At 42.1% G+C, this 18,828-nt stretch overlaps 1 protein-coding gene across 3 annotated transcripts in view; it reads left to right on the top strand.

Annotated features, from left to right (window-relative positions):
• The window catches only part of GRAMD4 (GRAM domain containing 4), a 75,688-nt gene that overhangs the window by 12,703 nt on the left and 44,157 nt on the right, over positions 1–18,828 (top strand). For all 3 annotated transcript variants that reach the window (XM_075024909.1, XM_075024910.1, XM_075024911.1), the window contains exon 2: positions 11,978–12,188. In XM_075024909.1, coding sequence (XP_074881010.1) covers positions 11,978–12,188 — 211 coding nt within the window. The remainder of the gene's footprint in view (positions 1–11,977; positions 12,189–18,828) is intronic.

Consider the following 18,828-nt stretch of genomic DNA (forward strand, 5'->3'; position numbering starts at 1 on the left):
AGGCTTTGTACCTTCCTTACAGACTATGTAATGCATCATTTCTGTGTTTTCTTGAAAGTATGGAATTTTTTGTTTAGTTTTCCTCAACTCTACGCATGCTTTAAGGAAGCCTCAAAATTACTCATAGAGTATGGCTGCGTATCTCCGTTTTTCATCCCCGTTCCTCCATCAGTCGTGCGTGTAGCCGTATATGCCAAGCTGCTGAAGGTGGGGAGCTGAACCGCTCTGTGTGTGTCTGGAGATGAGTGGGTTACAATTGCTAGCCGGAGTTCATGCGTGGCGTTGTTGAGTGTCTTGAGTGATGAGTTATTTTGGTTTTGTCTGCAGAATGAAATTGGTTTCACGAACTAATAAAATTTGGGAGAAAAGACAAGAATGCATGGGAAATGTAACTGGAGTCATGTGGGTTGGTTGGTTTTTTTGGTGTTTTTTTGTTGGTTTGTTTTTTTCCCCTTTTCTTTCCCTCCTGTGTATTTCCCTACAAGTGTCTGACTCGCAGGCTCTGTCATTCTTTCTGAGGTTATTCCACTTCCCGGCACAGATCCAGACTGTCGTCCCCCCTCTGTAACTGCTGGCGGGGTGAGGGGACACCCTCTGCTCAGCCTCACCTTCACCCTTCTCCACCAGTTGCCCCTCTAACTGTCAGACTGCTAAGAAGGTATGGCAGCCCTTTCCTGGGCTGGACTGGTGCCTGTCTTCCATCCTCTACTTCTAGAGCCCTTAGCAGTATCGCCAAAATTGGCTTTTTTAACAGCAGTTGATACAATGTACAGAGGTTATTGGGAAAGAGTGTGGAGCACATGCCCAGGCTACGTGCGCTTCTTGGAAGAATCAGGTTTAATAGCAAAGATTTCCACTTGTTTTTGCTGTCCAAAGCATGTTAAAATCAGCATGTGAAATGAAAGATCTGCAGTTATGGCAGAATACCCAGCAGTTTACTAAACAAAAGAGTTAACTTGGAGGATTGTGATTATATTCCTTATGGCCCGTCTAGTTTCTTACAGGATTGAATGCTCTGCTGTCTGGTGTGGCTATACCACCTTGGTTGGTTGGTTTTTTTTTGTTGTTGTTGTCTTTTTTTTTAAATTCAGGATTACTATTGTAAGCATGGAGTCAAAGAGCAGATATTCTGCCTACTGAGGGAATGCTGCAGTTTGAAATGTGAGGGAATAGAGGTTTGCTCCTGTAAGGGAGATTACCTTGAACGGCAGGGCCTCTCAGCCTTAAGCCTACCATTTCACTATGTTAAGAGAAGTCAGTTAAATAGCCAAATTATTTAAACAAGTAATTGCAGTTCAGAAATCAAAACTGTCTTTCAGGTACAGTGATTCAGTTCTGTTTGTAGCAAATGTGCCAGCAGTACAGACGGAACTTACGTAAAGGGTTGCACTCTGAAGAAATGGAGGAGGGGTCCATGATACCTAGAGGACAAGTTTGGTGCTTTCCTGTGTCACGCAACTTCCTTTGCTATTTCCAAACTCTGCTACGTAGAGAAAAAAATCCCTCTCATCTTTCGACAAGCTGTGTGGGTGGGATGAAGGAGGCTGTTTTCCAGAGTGCTGCTTTCCAGTGGAGCTGCTGTTCACATTTCTGTCAGCCTGGTGGGAGCTTGACCTTGAGTTTTTTATTCTGTGGTAAGATTTCAAGGAATAGTTTACATGGCTTTTACAAGCAGCTGTGTAGTACAGACAGTGCCAGAAATGAAGCTGATGCCTGAAGCCAGACTTACTGTATGAAACTTGCTGTTTCTCTGTTACTCCTTCATTTAACTTACTTGGATAAATCCCTCCTTCACGTGTCGTGCAGCATAGCAGTGTTTCACACAGTGTCCTTTTACGTATTATTTACGCAAGTTTTTTACACAATACTTCATGCCCCTACATTTAGAAGTTGACATGATGAGGAATTACGATGCTACAAATTTGCATAATCCACATAGTGTTTTTTATTTATTTATTTATTTTCCCCTGCCCTATCTCTTCTGTGCCTGTAGCACCAACTTCAGGAGCGTTTTCAGGTTTTGTTGGGAGGAAGTGAGAAGGGACAGAATGAACAGCAGCACTGCTTCTTGCATGGAAATGTGTGGGATTTGGGGATTATACACATTCTTTGTAAGCTCAAGGCCAGTATATAGGAAGCATATTAAAGGTTCTTAATCATAGCGGTGGTTGTAATTGGCATATGCTAGCTGTATCTTTGTAGTTCTTCACATACCAGCAATGTTGAACTTATTTACCCATGAGGGGAAAAGTTAAAAGACTTTAACTCATCAAAATTATTTTTATGACTGTATGGTGGTTGGAGAGCAACTGGTGTTTGGTAAAATACTCGATTCCTTCCCTTGGCTGTGTCCGTCATTGATTTCTGTAGTCAGCGTCTCTGAAACTCTTGGGTTTTATTGTGTTTTATTTCTGCAACATAGATATTTCAAAGGCTTAATGAATTCTCAGATCAGCAGTAGAATAGTTAAAGCTCGCAGAAGCAAGTTGCAAAGTGTTGTACACAAAATCACTGAATCCTGGGAATCTTCTGCTGAAAACTTGCATCTAGATGGTTCCATGATAACTTGTTACTCACTTGCAAAGATGATTATGTTGGCTTCTGCTGAATTGTCTCCCTAAATTGAGGTAAGCCCCTCAAAACAGACCATCTTGCTGTACTCTGGCCTTTAGCCTTGTTCTCAGTGAGGTGCCTGCATAGCTGAATGATTCGGGGAGTATGAACATGGCCCTGTGGCTGCTTTGTGAGCAAAAGGGTAGGGGAGTTCATTTTATCATTGCACATGTAAGACACGTCTGTGGTCTTTTGCCTGATAGCTTTAGTAATTCCTTCTGTATAGTCTTGCCATAAGTGAAACCATACGGCATAGGTAGCTTGGCACTGTGGCACATTTGAAGTGTTGCTCAAATGTGCAAGTTGCCTACACATGGTGCTGCAGGAGTTCGTTGGTAAGGTCTGGGGCAGGTTTCTCTTTAGCAATGTGCTGCATGCTCTCAGTGGTGCTCAGTGGAGATGCACTGCATAGAGGTCAGCAGAGATTGGTCAGGCTACAGTCGTTAGCTGTGAGCTGTGTCCCCCTTCAAACGTGTACCTCTTCGTTCTCTTTTTTTTTTTTTTTTCAAAATGAATAGTAAGGTAAAATCTTTGTTTATCAAAAAAAAAAAAGGAATACATAGTCATTCTTCAAAACTAGACCATGTTATATACCTTCGTTCTGTTTCTGAAAGTTGCTGGGTGAGCTACGAGCAGTCACCCTGAGCAGATGAAGTATTTGCCTGCTGCTGAGAGTCCTCTCAAAGAAATACCTTCTAGGTCCTAGCCATTCTGCATAGACCTTGTAAGGCTGTTCTCAAAGTGTCTTTCTCTAAGCCTGGACTATCGTTCATTTCCACAGTGTCTTTTTTTTTATATATTTTTTTTTTTTATTTAAGCAGTACCCCCATCTTATTTATCGGTATTTATCATCCAAAGATGATGAACATGCAGCTGAGATTATGAAAAACACAGTCAGCATCAAAAAGGTATAACTGCACTGGTCTCAATAACTTGCACTTTTTTTACTTGAAGGGATAGAATTAAAATTCTTCTTCAGGGCTGGTAGGGCTCACAGTTTCTAAACAGTTAGTGATCACTTTCCGTAATAAATTTATTAGTCTGAACAAGATGTTCCATGCTAGTATGTGTACTTCTGACTTCAAATGTTTATTTTAAAGCAGATTATAAAAGGCCAACTTTATTCTGTGTGCTGTGTCAAGCTAGGCTTCTTACACTTCCGGTTGAACGGTGGAAGAGAAGATATATGCAGTGATAGCCTTATCTTACCCTGTTTTAGTGGTGTCCTGTCCTTCCCCCCCATCCATCACCCCCATGTATCTCTGTTTTTATAGGCAAAAGTTGTGCGCTTGCTTATGGCAGTGCTTCCCCTGTGCCTAGGCTGCTTACTTGGTTGAAGCCCAGCCAGACCTGAGCTGCCTGAGCCTTCTTGTACGCGGAGGTTCTTCCTGAGCTGGTGATGTTCATCATCTTTCCGTCTTCTCCGTTGGCTCCCCTGACTAGTAGACAAAATTCAGAGTGAGGAAGCAGAAAAAAGCCTTTTGTCAATGCTGAGCTGTGACATGCTCTTTCACCATCCTTCAGAGGAGGGACTGAAGCTCTGGTGTGGGACTGATTTCTGAGCTGTGCCTCACGGCAGCTTCATAAATACTGTCTTTAGGGTAAGGCTTTGCAGTCGTTTAACCTGATTTAAGTGCAGGTGGCTGCTGTAAAAGGATGCTTTCTCCTTCTGCCCACAACCAGAGACATTTTCTGTGCGGGAGGCATGACAGCTCTAATAGCTTGTGCAACCACGAGTGAGGCTGCATAGCTGTCTGCTCTGATTAGACTGACCTTGCCAGAAAACAAACACAAAAATTAGTTGCATCAGCAATGAGCTGATAAACTGCATGAGTGGTTAAGTGACATAAAGGCCATGGCAGAAATGAACGGGGATGCTCCCTTTGGTGTCAGCCTGTGACCAAGTGGGTTTCAGGCTTGCGTGGGCTGGTCTGGGTTTGGGATGGGTACGCAGCAGGGGGGACCCAGTGGGTGACCGGGAAGGGCGGGGGGGTCACCTGGAGGGTGATCAGCTTTTATTACTGTCATGACATGCTACCCCTTTCACAGGATGTCTGCCAGGCAGAGTAGCTGGCAAACACCAGTGCTGAGCAACTACTTGGTGCCCCATGGCTTGAACGGGTGGCTCCTCCAGTCTGCATGTGCTGCTTGAGCTCCTCTTTGCAGGAAAGGTCATTTTTGTGCGGGGTTTTTGGTGCTGCCTTTCCGACGGCATAGTAGATGTTTCACTTTTTTCCCCACACAGGTGTCTTGAGGAGAAAATGAACTTTATCTTCCTTTTTTGGGAGCTAAAATTCCCATTTTCCCAGTTTACAGAGGAATTAAACAAAGCTTGCTAATTTTAGGTTTCATGATGAAAGAGAGACACAGGTGTGTAGGGTGTCAACATGTTTGCGAAAGGGGTGTGTTTTTGGATGCGTGATGTTTCCAGCGTGCTGTTAAGTGAGGGATGAAGTACAAAATACAAATCCCACAGCTACTCAGCTGAAATAGTCGCTGCCCTCGGTTTCTTTCTTGACACGCTGGTGTGTGGTTTGGGTTTTTTTTTGTGAGCCCCTCCACCCACAGTTTTCCAGTGATGATCAAGCCAAGACCCCCCCGTTTCAGGTGCCTTGGGTGCCGTCCCTAGCAGCGGGAGCAGCAGCTCCCCTTCTCCATTTTTCCTTGGAGGGTCGCTGGAGGTGCCGCCGCCTCTGGGTTGCTGAAGGGCCTGTCCCCAGGTGGTTGAGCGGTTCAGGGGGATGCCTTGCACAGGTCTGAAACTTTGCAGGGACTGAGCAGCAACCTTTTGGGAACCTCCTGCCTTAAAATGTTTGCCAAATGTGTGTGAAGTACCCTCTGGCTGAGGCAGGTACAGAAGAGAGTCCTACAGCCCCATGCCGCCATGTTCTGTGTCTCCCCTCTTCCCCCAGCCCCTCCTGGCTGCAGCAGCCGAGCTGAAGGTTTTGAAGACAAGTCACTTTTATTGTACAACCCCGTTTCGTCTCCCAGGCAGCTTCATGTTGTGAGCTGAATGACACGTTAGTCTCTTTTGGGGAAAAAATAGATTTTAGTGTAATGCATATTCATGAAGCTGCATTATGGTTGCTGTGACAACCTCACCACTGGCAGTCAAGATCGGTGTGTTGAACTTCTGTCTCCACTCCTCGTGTTGTACTCCAGTGCGTGTTACACAGCTTTCCACTTTTTTTTCCTCTCCTCCTCCCCCCAGACACTGGACAATTTAAATTGTTTCAGAGTTGATGCTTAATTAATAGCAGCATCTAATTAAGCCTGCAACACTGAAGCACAACTTCAAGCTCATTTTCGACCTCTGTTAATCGAGTGTTGCTTCTGCCAGCAGTCTGTAAGGCAGAGGAGATGATTCTGGTGGGATTTTTTTTTTTTGTTCATCTCCCTTTAAACTCAAGGTAAAAATAAGCCTGAATTACTAAGCATAATATTTCTTCATACCATAGGTAGCCTAACTGATAACCTCATCTCTGATGTAAAAAAACCCCAACAAAGTCTGTTCCACTAGTCTATCCCTGTCTAATCTAGTCTATACCTAGAGTTTTAAGGACTCCTGACTCTGAAAGGGTTGGAAGCTTTTAGTAGGTGTTACTCAAAACCAGAAAGCAGTTTGTTCTGTATATGCATTACATCATATTATGACCCTGGGGCTGAGGGTGACGTAACTGGAGGATGACTTTATGAGACTGTGATGCTAAGGTGGTGACTAATTTCAGGATGAACCTGTGACGTGTTGAGTGTGGGGAGAGCTCAGCTCTGAAGGTCAAGCCTTGCGTGTTTGTTGATGCCGGAAATTGAGGGCACTTGTGCAACGCTTGCAACTTTTGGAGAGTGTTTATAAGCTGCTCTTGGCTAGTCCAACTGGATGTTTGGCCCAAAGTATTGCCGTTTCTTGGTTTCCAATAAGAAATGGTGACATCATTCTCTACAGAGAGCTTAACATACTGCGTAGTCCTGGATGACACAAGTCTCATGTGGGCGCCGTTCACGAAAGGGCTGCATTGAGTGAGGTTTGTGTCCCTTCTGCGTGCTTAAGCGTCTTGATGAGTTGAGCTTAGTGTAAAGTTTTCTCAAAAGGTGCCAACTTCATCTATACAAAACCACTCCCTGTTGCTCAAGAAGAGATGCTGTTGGTAAGGTTTGGCTTTCTTCACAGATGTGAGCCTTCCGGAGAGCAAGTAATTTGAGAGAAGTGTGTGCAGAGGCGAAGAAAAGCTGAGCAGACAAGGAGCTCTCAAGTGCAGTCAGTTGATCTTTCTTTGGTTAGTTTCTTAAATATTAATAAGTACAAAATGTTCAGACAGTGACTTGAGATGAGATTCTGTCCATTAAAATGAGAAATTGGGGGGGAAAAAATCATGTAGCAAGGGGAACTTTTTGCACAGAGCAGTATGTAGAGCTGGACTGTGAATCTGTTGTAGGCTTAGATGTACTCACTGAGGTTTCCAGTTTTAATTAGACACGTCCAGAAAAGACTGCTTTTTTTTTTTTTTTTTTTTTTTTTTTGTGTGTGCAGGGTACTGACCTTCCCTGAGTTCCCTCCTCCCTTCTGCATCCCAACCTCTTCCATGTTCATGCAAGAGCAGAGCATGGGGGGAGCAGCAGCACGAAGGGGTGGGGGCGATGTCCGTAGGAGCAAGCCCTGTACCAGAGTCCCTTCAGACTGCACCAGGCAGGCTGGCTTTTGTCATTCCCCAGCAGCTGGCTGTCTCCTTGCTGAAGCCTCTCTGTAAACATGGCAGAAAAAGCTGTGCTAGATCTCCTTATGATTTTTACGTGAAAGTTTGGGAAAACTTGATTTTTCTCTACTTAGCATAAGTTTGGAATGTGTGCTTATGTTGGTTTGGGGTTTTGGGTCTTGATATGTTCATTTAAACTGAACGTCTGACTGTTATTTGGGGGTTAATTGAGGGTTTTCATATTAGGTCCAAATAAAGGAATCTCTTCTCTGGTCTTCTGTAAAAGGAATAAAACCTCAGCCTTGAAGGATTTGCTTTAGCAACTAGACATTAATGGTAATTAAAAAAAACACTTTTAAAGATTATTTTAGTTTGGGGTTTTTTTTAAGTGTGGAAAATACAGACATTTTTTCACTAATCAAACCCTGTACACATAAACTGTTGCCTAGTTTTTTAATAGATGGTTTGGGACTTCACAATAACTTTGCAGGCTGCTGTATAATTCTGCCAGTTTGACCTCTGCTACTGCAGCAGGAGAAATAAAAGCCACCTTCTCAAAAACCTGGGTGCCTGAATAGCCTTGTTTGTAAGCATGTTAATGTAAGATAGCCTTACTATGTTACAACAGAGGACCTGCTAGTATTATTAGATCTGGCTGAGGTGCAACAAAATTGGACCTAAATCAGTCTTGCAGAGTCAGCGTCTGCCTTACTGTGCTGTGCAGCACTTTCTGTTGTAGCATTGAATGTGGGAAAGATCTCCTGTTGCTTACATTAATGGTAGGGTGTTTGTATGCAGAAATAAACTTGATTGGGGAGGACAGATTTGATTTTATGTTGCTGAAGTTAGTAATTTGCAAGCATGATACCAGTCTTGATTCTTATTTATAGCTTGTTTGTTGTATGGTAGTGAGAACAATTATTGTCACATGTATGACAGTGTTGGGAAATGAGAGTGTTTACAATGCACGGAGTTAAAATATTTGTATTTTTATTATAATTTCATAATATTTCTTTATGGTTAGTTTGAAAGCAGAGGGAGACGCGGGTCTGCATTTGCACTATGAGCTGTGCATGTGCAAAACTGCGTGTTGGTTTTGATGTTGCTGGTATGGGGAGTTACTAGAAACAGCCCAAAACTTAGAGCTGAACCAGCTGAGTCCAGGATGTGGATGGGTAGTAGGGAGAGGGTAAGGGGATGAATAGCTATGGTGGTGAAGCAAATGTTTTGATATTTAGTTCCTATATTTTACAATAAATCTAAGTCTAGATCAGATTCTGGTCTCATGTTTTACAAAAGCTTCCTCAAGCTTATCTAAATTTGACCCAGGTCACTTGGAATACAAAATCTGTGAGAAGCTTTTTTCCTAGTGAGCCTGAAAGTGCCGAAATGTTGCCATATTTATTGATCTTTATCTAAAAAAAAAAAAGCTGCTAGTTGCAAGAACAGCTGCTGACATAAAAAGCCTGTCTTAGATTGTACGTTTGGCTGGAGGCCAGATGATGAGTTTCTATAGGAGTTTGTTGGCAAGCTTAGGTTTTTGCTTAGGTTAATGTAATGTAACTGTAAGTAATCTGGGAGCCTGGTACACTCAAAACAATTTTTAGACAAAATGATCTAATTATTTTTAAATTATAACTGAGCAGATAGTTTTATATAACAGCTTCTTGTACTTAAAGCACTTAAAAATGCCTAGAAACATGATTCTGTACTGTTTCATCTTTTAATGGTCAACCTACTGATTAATACTTTAAAAATACTGACACTGATGATGTCTCTTTTTGCTAGCCTCTGTGTTACAGAATTTAAGCTGACTCTGTTCAGTGGAGTGATCTATTAGGGCTTTAAAGAAAGGTTTGCATTTTTAAAAGACCGGGTGGCAACACACTTAAGGATAGGTACATCAGTTTTACTAGTAACAAAATACTGTAAATGTGTTCGTGGGTACATCTGTTGGCCAGGTTATTCTGTGACCAAGGGCTGAAATGCATGAACCATCCTAGGAGGAGGCTGGAGTTCAGGATTTTGTGTTCCCACATGGGGTCCAACCCAGGCAGTTACACTGCTGGGCCTTTTCACTGGCCCTGTGGGTCTTTCATTTGTCATTGCCTGAAGGCAAAGCTTGAAGAGAAGGGTTGGAGATTGCTCTGTCTCAAGATGGTTTTGTTGCCTCTCACTTCTTTTGTGTGGTAAGTGAATGTGAATCCACACTAAGGGGAAAACTGAATTCAGATCTTGAAATGTCCATTGAAGTGCTGTATATGCCAGGCTATAAAAAGAGGTCCAGATCCAGCCCTGCTCTTTGTGGAGCAGTGAATAAACGTGGCTTTAACAGGAGAACGCTAGGGACTCCTGGTTCCACCCAGGACAGCAATGCTCGTCTGCAGCCTTAACTGCTCCACCTGTAAGAGGGTTGGAGAAGGCTTGGGATGCATGGTTGTCCTCCACTGGTAGAGGCTGATGAGCGCTGGCCAGGAAAGGATAGCACTCTGCCATCCTTATTTCTTCATGTAGCTGTGTCATTACCAGTGATGGCATGGATGGTGAGCAAGTGGAGTTTGGTTTACAACTGCTTTGCTGTAGGCCTGACTTACATGGTATGTGAAAGTGGTTGAACATAGATGGAGATCTTTGAGATGGGAGGGAGCGTGATACAATTGTGCCAGTGCTTATCGGAGGTTTAAACTTCCCTGATAGCATTTGCTCTCTAGTTGCTATTAATAGTAGGGCCTAGAGATATTTCTGGATGTGATAGCTGACAAGTTTCTTCATCAAATAGTCCATGAATGAGCAAGAAGTGTTGCTATTTTAAACTTAGCTTTGACAAGTAATAGAACTTCAAAGAAAAGCTGTTATTGGAAAATAACCTTGGTGTAAGTTACTGCAAGTGATTCTCTTTAAGTGAAAGATTAAACACAGGGCTGCAACTTTAAGCATCTCTGATAAAGGAAGAGTTTGGGTTTTTTTGCCAGCTGCACTATAGGGGATTTGTATTGGTTTCAAACTTAAATGTTTAAGTGAAGGGTGCTAATAAACCTTGGCAGAGGTGCAAACTAAGGCGGATTTTGAAGGGAACGATCTGGTTTGAACTTGGTGTGAATAGTCACTGCCAAAGTGTTAGGGTAAGCGGAGAATCCGCAGGGAAAGACGAAGAGCTCTGTTGAAAAGAGGTTTGTGTTAGGAGGTGAGAATTACCTCAAGTGCAAAGGCTGTGGGAGCCAGCAGCAAAAGGCTCTTCCTTCTTGCTCTTTATTTATACTCCTGAACTGACGCATGTCTAGATCTGTCTTTGCTTTTTCATCTCACACCAGTGCCTGGGATGACATGCCATGAAGCTAAGCATGTTTTTTAATGAAGAGGAGGGCAGTGTTGACCATGGGGAAGAAAGGATAGTAACAGCAACAAGTGCCTCAAAATAAATTTTTACCACTGCAAAATCCATTTGGGAGAGCATTGCAGTACCCTCCAAATGGAATGCTCTGAGCTGAGGCACAGAGTTTGTAGGAGAGAAAGTTAGAAAGTTGCGGCTGGTTTGTTATAAACTGCCAGAGCAGTAGCTTGCTGGAGTGGCAGGATCAAGGAACTAACTTCCCACCTCCTCCAGGCCCCTGCAAAAGATGGAGCTTGGGACCTTTGATGTGGAGTGTGGTACACGTAGAACATTGAATTGGACCGATTTGGCAGGTCTGGTTTGAATCAGAAATTGTACAGTGCAGTGTCTTGGAAAGCTACCATTACAATGAGTTTACATGCATTAATTAAGCTTTCTTCTATTGTCTTTTAAAAAGCAAAATGCTTCTCCCTGTATGGTTTATGATTTAGAATTTAAGTATTGCTCATGTCAAATACTGTCTCTGGAAGTGAAATGTCCTGGGCATTTCTCATTCCTCTGGATGCCGGGGCACCTGCAGGTTCTGCAAAAATACTGGCTGTGCTGTTTCTCTTACAGTAAAGTTTTGGTCATGCTAGTTTTAAGAAAATGTGAAAGCATCACTAATAAAGTGACTTGCCTTTGTGTCTCAAAGGGAATAATAAAAATTGTAAGTAGTGGTAATTTTAAGGATTCGGGCAGTGCATTTGAAAGTGGTTTATAGGTGATTCCAACAATCTCTAGCTTTTGGTGGGATGTTGCGCGTGGATCTGTCTGGTGATTTTCTTCAATAAACCCTTGGTACTTTCTGTTTTCTTAGCCTGAAGCGGTAGGGAGGTATGATAGACTCCTTACTCCTTTGCTCCAGTTTTTCTGGGATTTAAAGATTGGTTGTGAAGCTTAGTGGATTTTCATGTCTTTGATTAGAAGCATCAGCATTTTGAAGAATGTGGACTTATCAGCTAAACGTTTTTTTTTGTTTCAAGTAACCTGTTAGGAACTGACTTCCTAATCTTTCTCTGGAGTGCAGGTTGTTAGCTTGTGCCCGTTATGACTTGCTTTAAAAATAGCCATGAGAAAGAGGCCGTGATAGTGTGGGAAGATGGTAAATCATCAACTACTGAAAAACAAACCATGCATCTGTTACACTGTGGAAAAAAATGCCTGTTAAAAAGCTAAGCTGCAGCATGTTTTTCCTCCAGTGCCAGGAAGGCCCTTGAAAGATGGTTAGAAGTCGTTAGTGATTAGAATGTGTGTATTTTGGTTTATTGCAAGCTTTCTAAAGTACTCTTGTTTCTTGCAGAGACTCCAACCGTCATGTTAAGGTAAAGCAGAAAAGTGCAGTGCTGAACATGCTAAAGAAGTTGGACAAAATAAGGTTCAGAGGTCACAAGAGAGATGAGTTCCTTGATTTAGCAGAGTCTCCAAATGCTTCAGACACTGAATGTGGAGATGAAATCCCGGTGAAAATACCTCGAACATCAACTCGAGACAATGAAGAGCTGAGAGACCCTGTAAGTACTTGACTTAAGTATCGTTACAGTATGTTATATAGTTGTTAGACAGAAAAATAACAGAAATTAATAATTCTTTGTCCCTATCTTTTGGATTTAACACTTGAAGATTTGTGGACTAGGATGTAAACTTCCAGTAATAGGCTTCCATTTTGTGGAAAGATCAATTAATTTCTTAGTATTAGGGTTCCCTGTCCCTACTATTGATTTTAGATGCTGTGGGTTGACAGGTTTGTTAACCTTGGATGTACTTCTGAATGCTGTCTAGTTTTTGTTTCGTTGAACTACTGATGAACACATCTGAAGGAAAGACTTCAGTCTGAGGAGCTCAGATCTGCTCAAGTGGCACTGGCCAGGACTATAGGGATAAGACTTCTGGTGGCTTCGTTAGACTTAGAGGGTCACACCACCTTGTTCTTCACTGCAGTGTTGTGTTCAGTAATGCTTCCATGCTATAGAGGTGTTTTAAACCTATGCAGGAGGTGAGCAAGACTCTTCAGGTGCTCAAACTTTTTGGTGCTTGTAAGCAGAAGCACCCAAACAGACCTACCTTTTTAAAAGACACTGTTTCAGGAAAAGTTAAATATTAGTTAAAAAAAAAAATCCTGCTTTAACTGTTAAAAAATGACTGTGGATCCTTGATCTTGGAGTTCTACAATCTAAATTAAGGTATGTCCATCTAACTGTATTCTAGCATGTGACTTGGAAGTCAGAATTTGTACCACCCTATTTGGAAACTCACTGTGCAGTTTTTATACCCGAAATGGGGTCAGGCTATTGTCTGAAAGCTCATTTCTAGAAGCACAGGGCTTGCTCGCTGCAAGTGTTAAACTAAAAGACTTCAAACTGTATATGTTTAAGCATCTCCTTTGAGGTTGGCAGCTTGTATCCTGTTCTGTAGCTATTAGTTTTTTTAAATTTAAGTGTGCTTGTATGGTATCACAAACAATCCTGCTTATATGGAGCTCTTTTGCCAGAATTTTTTTCCTATGATCATGGAACAAACAACTGGTAATGACAGAGCATTTTTTGGTCACAAAAAGCCTATCACATGCAAATCCTCAAGCTCCTCAGACAAGGAAGTCTGTTGAATGCCTTTCCTTTGCTCTTATTCTACTGAAGACATCTGTCATTCATTAAGACGTAGGTATTGTGTATACTGGGACTAATCTGTGCTGCTGCCCTTCCAACATGGTATTTTCTGAGTTTTTTGTAGGTAAATACTGGCAGTAGGTAAAAAACTCAAGGCATTATATTTATGCGTGGAGAGCAGGGAATAAATACTCTTTGTATCTAATCAGAAGGATCTGGATGGCAGAGCTGGAGGCTACAGAAAGATCTGTCTGAAACCATAGATACTATTTTCTGTGTTTTTTGAGGAGGATAGTAGCTCCAGGACGGTATGGCTGAGGGAATAGCAAGGTAAAACTACAGTTTTCACTAGTTATAAAGCCTTACAGCTGTACATCTGCGGTGATGGTCTCTGTTTTCTCAAATTGTTGAGCTCAGTGTGCTGAGAAGGTAATTTTAAGAGAAACACTTTGCTTTCTGGCTGATGACATACTGTTAAGTAGGCTGTCATGATCGAAGTCCTTGGGATACAGTTGAGTATAGCTCTTTAAAAACAGGGAGAAGGGGAGAGAGGAAAGCAACAACAGCATCAGACTTGTTTTGCCCTGCTCGTGATGTTGGAGAGCTCCAAACCGAGTGTGATGCTGGAACAGCCTAAGAGCAGCAGCTGTGTTACAGATAGGAGCAAAATAAGCAAACTTGTATGAGGAAGGAGATCTGACATATAAGGGATGAATTTCAGATGGGAAGTTTTGGGGCATTAGCACTTGCCCCTTGGAGGCATCTGCCCGCTAAATGCTGATGCCCATCCATAAAATGAAGGGAGAAGAAATAATCCCCTGTGCTGCAGAGGTGCCAAGAGTAAAGAAAGTACTGCTTGTATATTTAAGTCAATATTAAGATAGTGGCTGAGATCGTGTAAACAGGGCAATTCTGAATTATGTCTCTGTTTCTTATTGAGATCATATGGTTGAATTGTGCCAGAATTGTTTTTAATTTGGTGACTAAAACTCAAATTGCACGTACAGGGTGGTTTTCTTTTATAGGCTCTGTAAACAGCTTAGTGTTATACTTTTATTATGCTGGTCATGAGAAGACCAAGTCTTGGTTTCTTCCCGTTTAATACATTTGCAGAACTGTTGAAAGCATACAAAAGTCATTGCAAGTCTTGTGCATAAACTGAAGTTAGGCTGCATGTCTTTTCAGATAGATGTAAGCTATACTGTGCTTCCACTTCTGTTGCTTCACTGTTTCTATTAAAATCTGAGTACAGAACTCATGGGCTTGAAAGAGCAAGATTGGTAGCTTGGAACTGAGCATAGGCATGCAAAATTTGAGTCCTGTTCCCCTTATCCACGTCTTCAATACGTAGATGTCTCTGACTCCGCTGTCAGCCATTCCCTTGACAAAGACTTCATCTCTGCTCCTCCTCTCTACTACTTTTTTTTTTTTTTTTTTGGGGGGGGGGGGATGTTCTTTTTCTGTGGGTTTTGGTTGGTTGGTTGGTTTTTGGGTGGGCTTTTTTCAGTCTGGTATAGTAATCATGGAGCCATTAAAGGAGCATCTCTGTCTATTAGAACAGTACAGCACAGTCATATGAGTGAAAGGCCCTTCTGTACTGAGCCTCAAGGGTATGTAATGCACTTAAAAATGTGCACATTAGGTGCCTCTTCTTTATATAGGTGTCTGAACTTGACAAGTGTATGCAAAAACTTGCCACAGATGGAGGTGTTAGAGTAAAAAGCCTTGTCATAAAAACATGTGATTGCAGAGCTCTGACCATCTGCAAAGAAGAGAGCATCCTCTGTTGCACATCTCCAACAAGTGAAGAGAACATTCAGTCCCAGGCCACAGATACAGCAGTGGGACTTAGTCCCAACACTTTACATGTCTTACTGAAGTAGCATGTGCAACATTTACACCCCGTGGAAAGACAGAAAGGATGGACAGATGAGGTCATCTTATATTCTTTTTGTTAAAACTGTGAGCTTTACCTGTTTAGTTCAATAATAAACGTCTTAACTCATGTGTGGGTAAAGCACACAGCTAGATTCTGGTAGGAGGGCCCTGCAGTTGGAAGGATTTGTTATTTTCCTTTAAATTCTCCTTAGTGGTTGCTGACACTTTTTTGTTCCAAGGCTGTCTTTTAATTTGAACTAGTTTGGTTTCAGCTTACAGGCTGGCTGTTTGCTTGTGTGCGTACTTTTCCCCTCTCATTTAAGTGCCCTGACTACCAGTTATGTCTTGGGCAGCAGGTACTTCCTTAGGTCTCTGTGGGTACTTGGGCACTGTGATCAGATCATTGCCAAGACAGCTGTGTTGGTTAACAAATTAACTCTTTGCTAAGCATCTCTTTCAGTTCCTGAATGGCTTCCCACATTTCTTCCTCCCTTTCCTCTTTACCATAAGTGGTTGGTTTGGTTTTTTTTTTAAAGCAAGGACATTCAGCACTGTATGCAGCACTGTTATTTCTGCATTGTTTTGTAAAAACACCACAATCACGAAATAGGTAGAGGTTGTAACCTGGTCCATTCCTACTTCCTCATAATGAACACATTAGCATTTGTCTTGTGATGTTGGAAATTCAGGTAATGTTGCTTGCTTGGTAATTAAAGTCCCCATTATTCAGTGCTATCATGGTTTCCTATTCTGTAGATGGGTTCCTTCCAGCTAGATCACAATTCTGCACCTCAAAAAGCTTTAAAACATTGCTCTGGCAACTTGATTTGCTAAGATGCAAATGTTCAGGGAGGGGGACTATGCCCTGAAAATTATAGCCTGCCCTTGTATGTGCCAGTTCTGGCTTGATTTGCCTTATTTTAACTTATGTTTTGTGCTATAGATGAATTTATGTTCTTTTAATGTGACAAATGCCCTGTTTTTATAAAAGGGGAGAAAATGCTCAGTGCTATGTACAGGTATATGAATGAACTTGGTGCAGAAGAGGATCACATCCCCTTTGGCAGAGGGGGGAAGGAACAAATTTGTGTTTAAATCTGTGGAGGTTCTACACTAACTTGGCAGTGAGAATTACAAGTTGAAGCGCTCTTGTACCTGGCATATTGTACTGAAATCTGCAGTTTAATCTACTTATGCAAGTTCCCTGCCAGTGTGCTAGGATTAAATCTGAGTTATTGTGGTACAGAAAACATTAAATTAACTGCTGTTCCAGTACAGTTTGGCTTTTCCTGAAACATGTAAATTAAAACCTTAAATGCTTCTGTATTGGTCACCTCATTTACATTGATTGGAAGGTATAAAGCATGATGCAAACATTACAATTAAGATTAAAGTCTCTAAACCTGGCTAGTGCTAGATTTTTTTAAAATTTATGTAAAATATAGCTGTGTTTTAGGAGCTTGCCAATATGGGTATGCTTCCAAGAATAGCTTCTAAGGATTAACTATTTATGCAGATGCTTTTGTTCTTGAGCAGTGTTGTTGGGTTTTCCCTTTCCTTACAGCAAGTAAATGCAGCAGCCACAGGGAACCGTTTCATAATTTGAAGTAAGAAAATACACATAAAGTGTCAGTTGAGAAACTCAGGAGGCTACAACCTCTCTAGCAAGCTCTGTGTTTTGTTGTATTACTGAAGTCTGTTTCCCCTGCCCTGCTTCACTGCCTAAATGAATGCAAGTTAAAATTTTGTATTTTAAACTACCTTTTCCCTGTGTCGTGTCCCAGCCACTGCCGGGCCCTGAGGAGTGACTTGGGTGGATGGTTACGCCTCTGGGCTTGGCATGCCGTGTCCTCGCTGCTCCCCATCCTCTGTGTTTGAGAACTGCTCCTCCCTAAGTAAATGGCAAGCTTGGAAATGAGACCAGTGTTTTGTTAGATATTCCTAGAGAAGAATAATCTGCATACGATGTTGTGCAATTAAAATAAAAGGACAGAGTTGGCCAGTTACGTTTCTGTGTGATGCTGAAGATGTGCTGTGCTGTGGGTGGAGAGGACAGATCGGCATCTGCTGGGTTAGGTGACTTAGACCTTTTCTGTGGCTGTACAGCAACGGTGGCACACAGAACAAAATCCCATGGCTCGCAGGATGAAGGGGATTCGGGGAGGGAAGGCAGAGAACTCTCAGGTTGGGAGGTGCTGTTATGAAAAGCCTGAACTGCAGATGGCTTGAAAAACACATTTGTGGGGAGATGCGTTTTTTCGGATCCAGAGCTGGATGTGGCTTGGAGCAGCAACTGTGAACTCTGATAGTGGGTTAGAGGCAATCTGTTGTCATCAGAAATCTTCTTTTAACCCCTCTGTCTCTGACTCCACACTCAACTCTGGCATTTTGCTGGCTAGGCATCGCCAAGCCTTGTGCGTGGTCTTCACTAAGCAATAGTGATTGCCAACATTTTAAGAGGGCTCCCGTGTCAAATACTGTCAAAGCTAGAGATGCAGAAGGAAAAGCAGAAATCTGTGGAAGCCTTCAAGGCTTTTACTGTGAGTCAGAAGCAAGAAAGGGCATCTGTACAGTACAGTGTAGTTAATCCAGCCTAAGTCCTAGCACGAGCCTCCAGAGACAGCAGAAAGGAGAAACCTTTACCCAGTTAACACTGGAATTAATACAAGATAATTTTTTGTTAACTTGTGAGTTGAGTCAGTGATGCTAACTTCAGACAGAGGTACTTTATGAATTCAGAGGCAGGCAGTTGACTTCCAGCAAATGTATAGACCTTAGTTCTTATCTTTTTAGCCCGTTAACACCTCTTGACAGAATGAGGTGTGTTGGTGTGGGGAAGAAACTTCTGGACAAAAGAACCATCTGCTTAAATGTCTCCCGTATCACTGTCCTGGACATTCTAAATGCTTCTAAATTGTATTCATTAATATGTTATGGTGTCACTAATTTTGGAAATGGATGCTTTATTTTCCACCAAACTTGTATCACCATGTATCTTACTACTCTGTTTAAAACATTTTATCATTACACAATAATTACATGATCTTGCTCCTAGTATTCTTAGCAAGCAGCCTTATGTTTTAATTTAGTGGATTTTTTTTTTCTTTTTTCTCTAACTTAAGTCATTGTAACCTTTTGTGTTAGTTTAATGATGTGTACCCTCCTGTTTTTTAACCCATCAACTGATGTCAGACTTCTTGGAACCAATGCTTTAGCAGATAGACGCATTTGGAAACTTTCAGAATGAGTCCTGTTAACTTGCATTACTGCCCGCAGTGCTATGCACCTCTTGCTTTTTTCTTCTTCCAAAGAGGCACAGCCAAGGTATCCTGGGCTTTAATTAATGTCTTAACATCTCTGAAAGAAGCAAAAGTAGAGCTGATTCTCTAGATGGATTTCTGAAATGTAGCTCATCTCTGGGTGAAATACCTTATGAGTATCTTCAATGAGGTTGAAAACTTGAATATGCTTAGATAGGTGCTAGCCCCTTCTTCCTCTCATCCCTCACCTCAGTCTCTCTGCTCCTGTCCCCACCACAGCGCATGGGGTTGGGGAGCGGGGACTGGTTGGGCAGGTCTAAGCACTGGGCTGATGCGCAGAGCCCAGGTGCATTCCTGATGAGTACAGCATCTTGCTCTTTGACCTATATGTGATTTTATTTATTTATTTA

This window comes from Buteo buteo, chromosome 4, assembly GCF_964188355.1.
Source record: "Buteo buteo chromosome 4, bButBut1.hap1.1, whole genome shotgun sequence".
Classification (NCBI taxonomy): domain Eukaryota; kingdom Metazoa; phylum Chordata; class Aves; order Accipitriformes; family Accipitridae; genus Buteo; species Buteo buteo.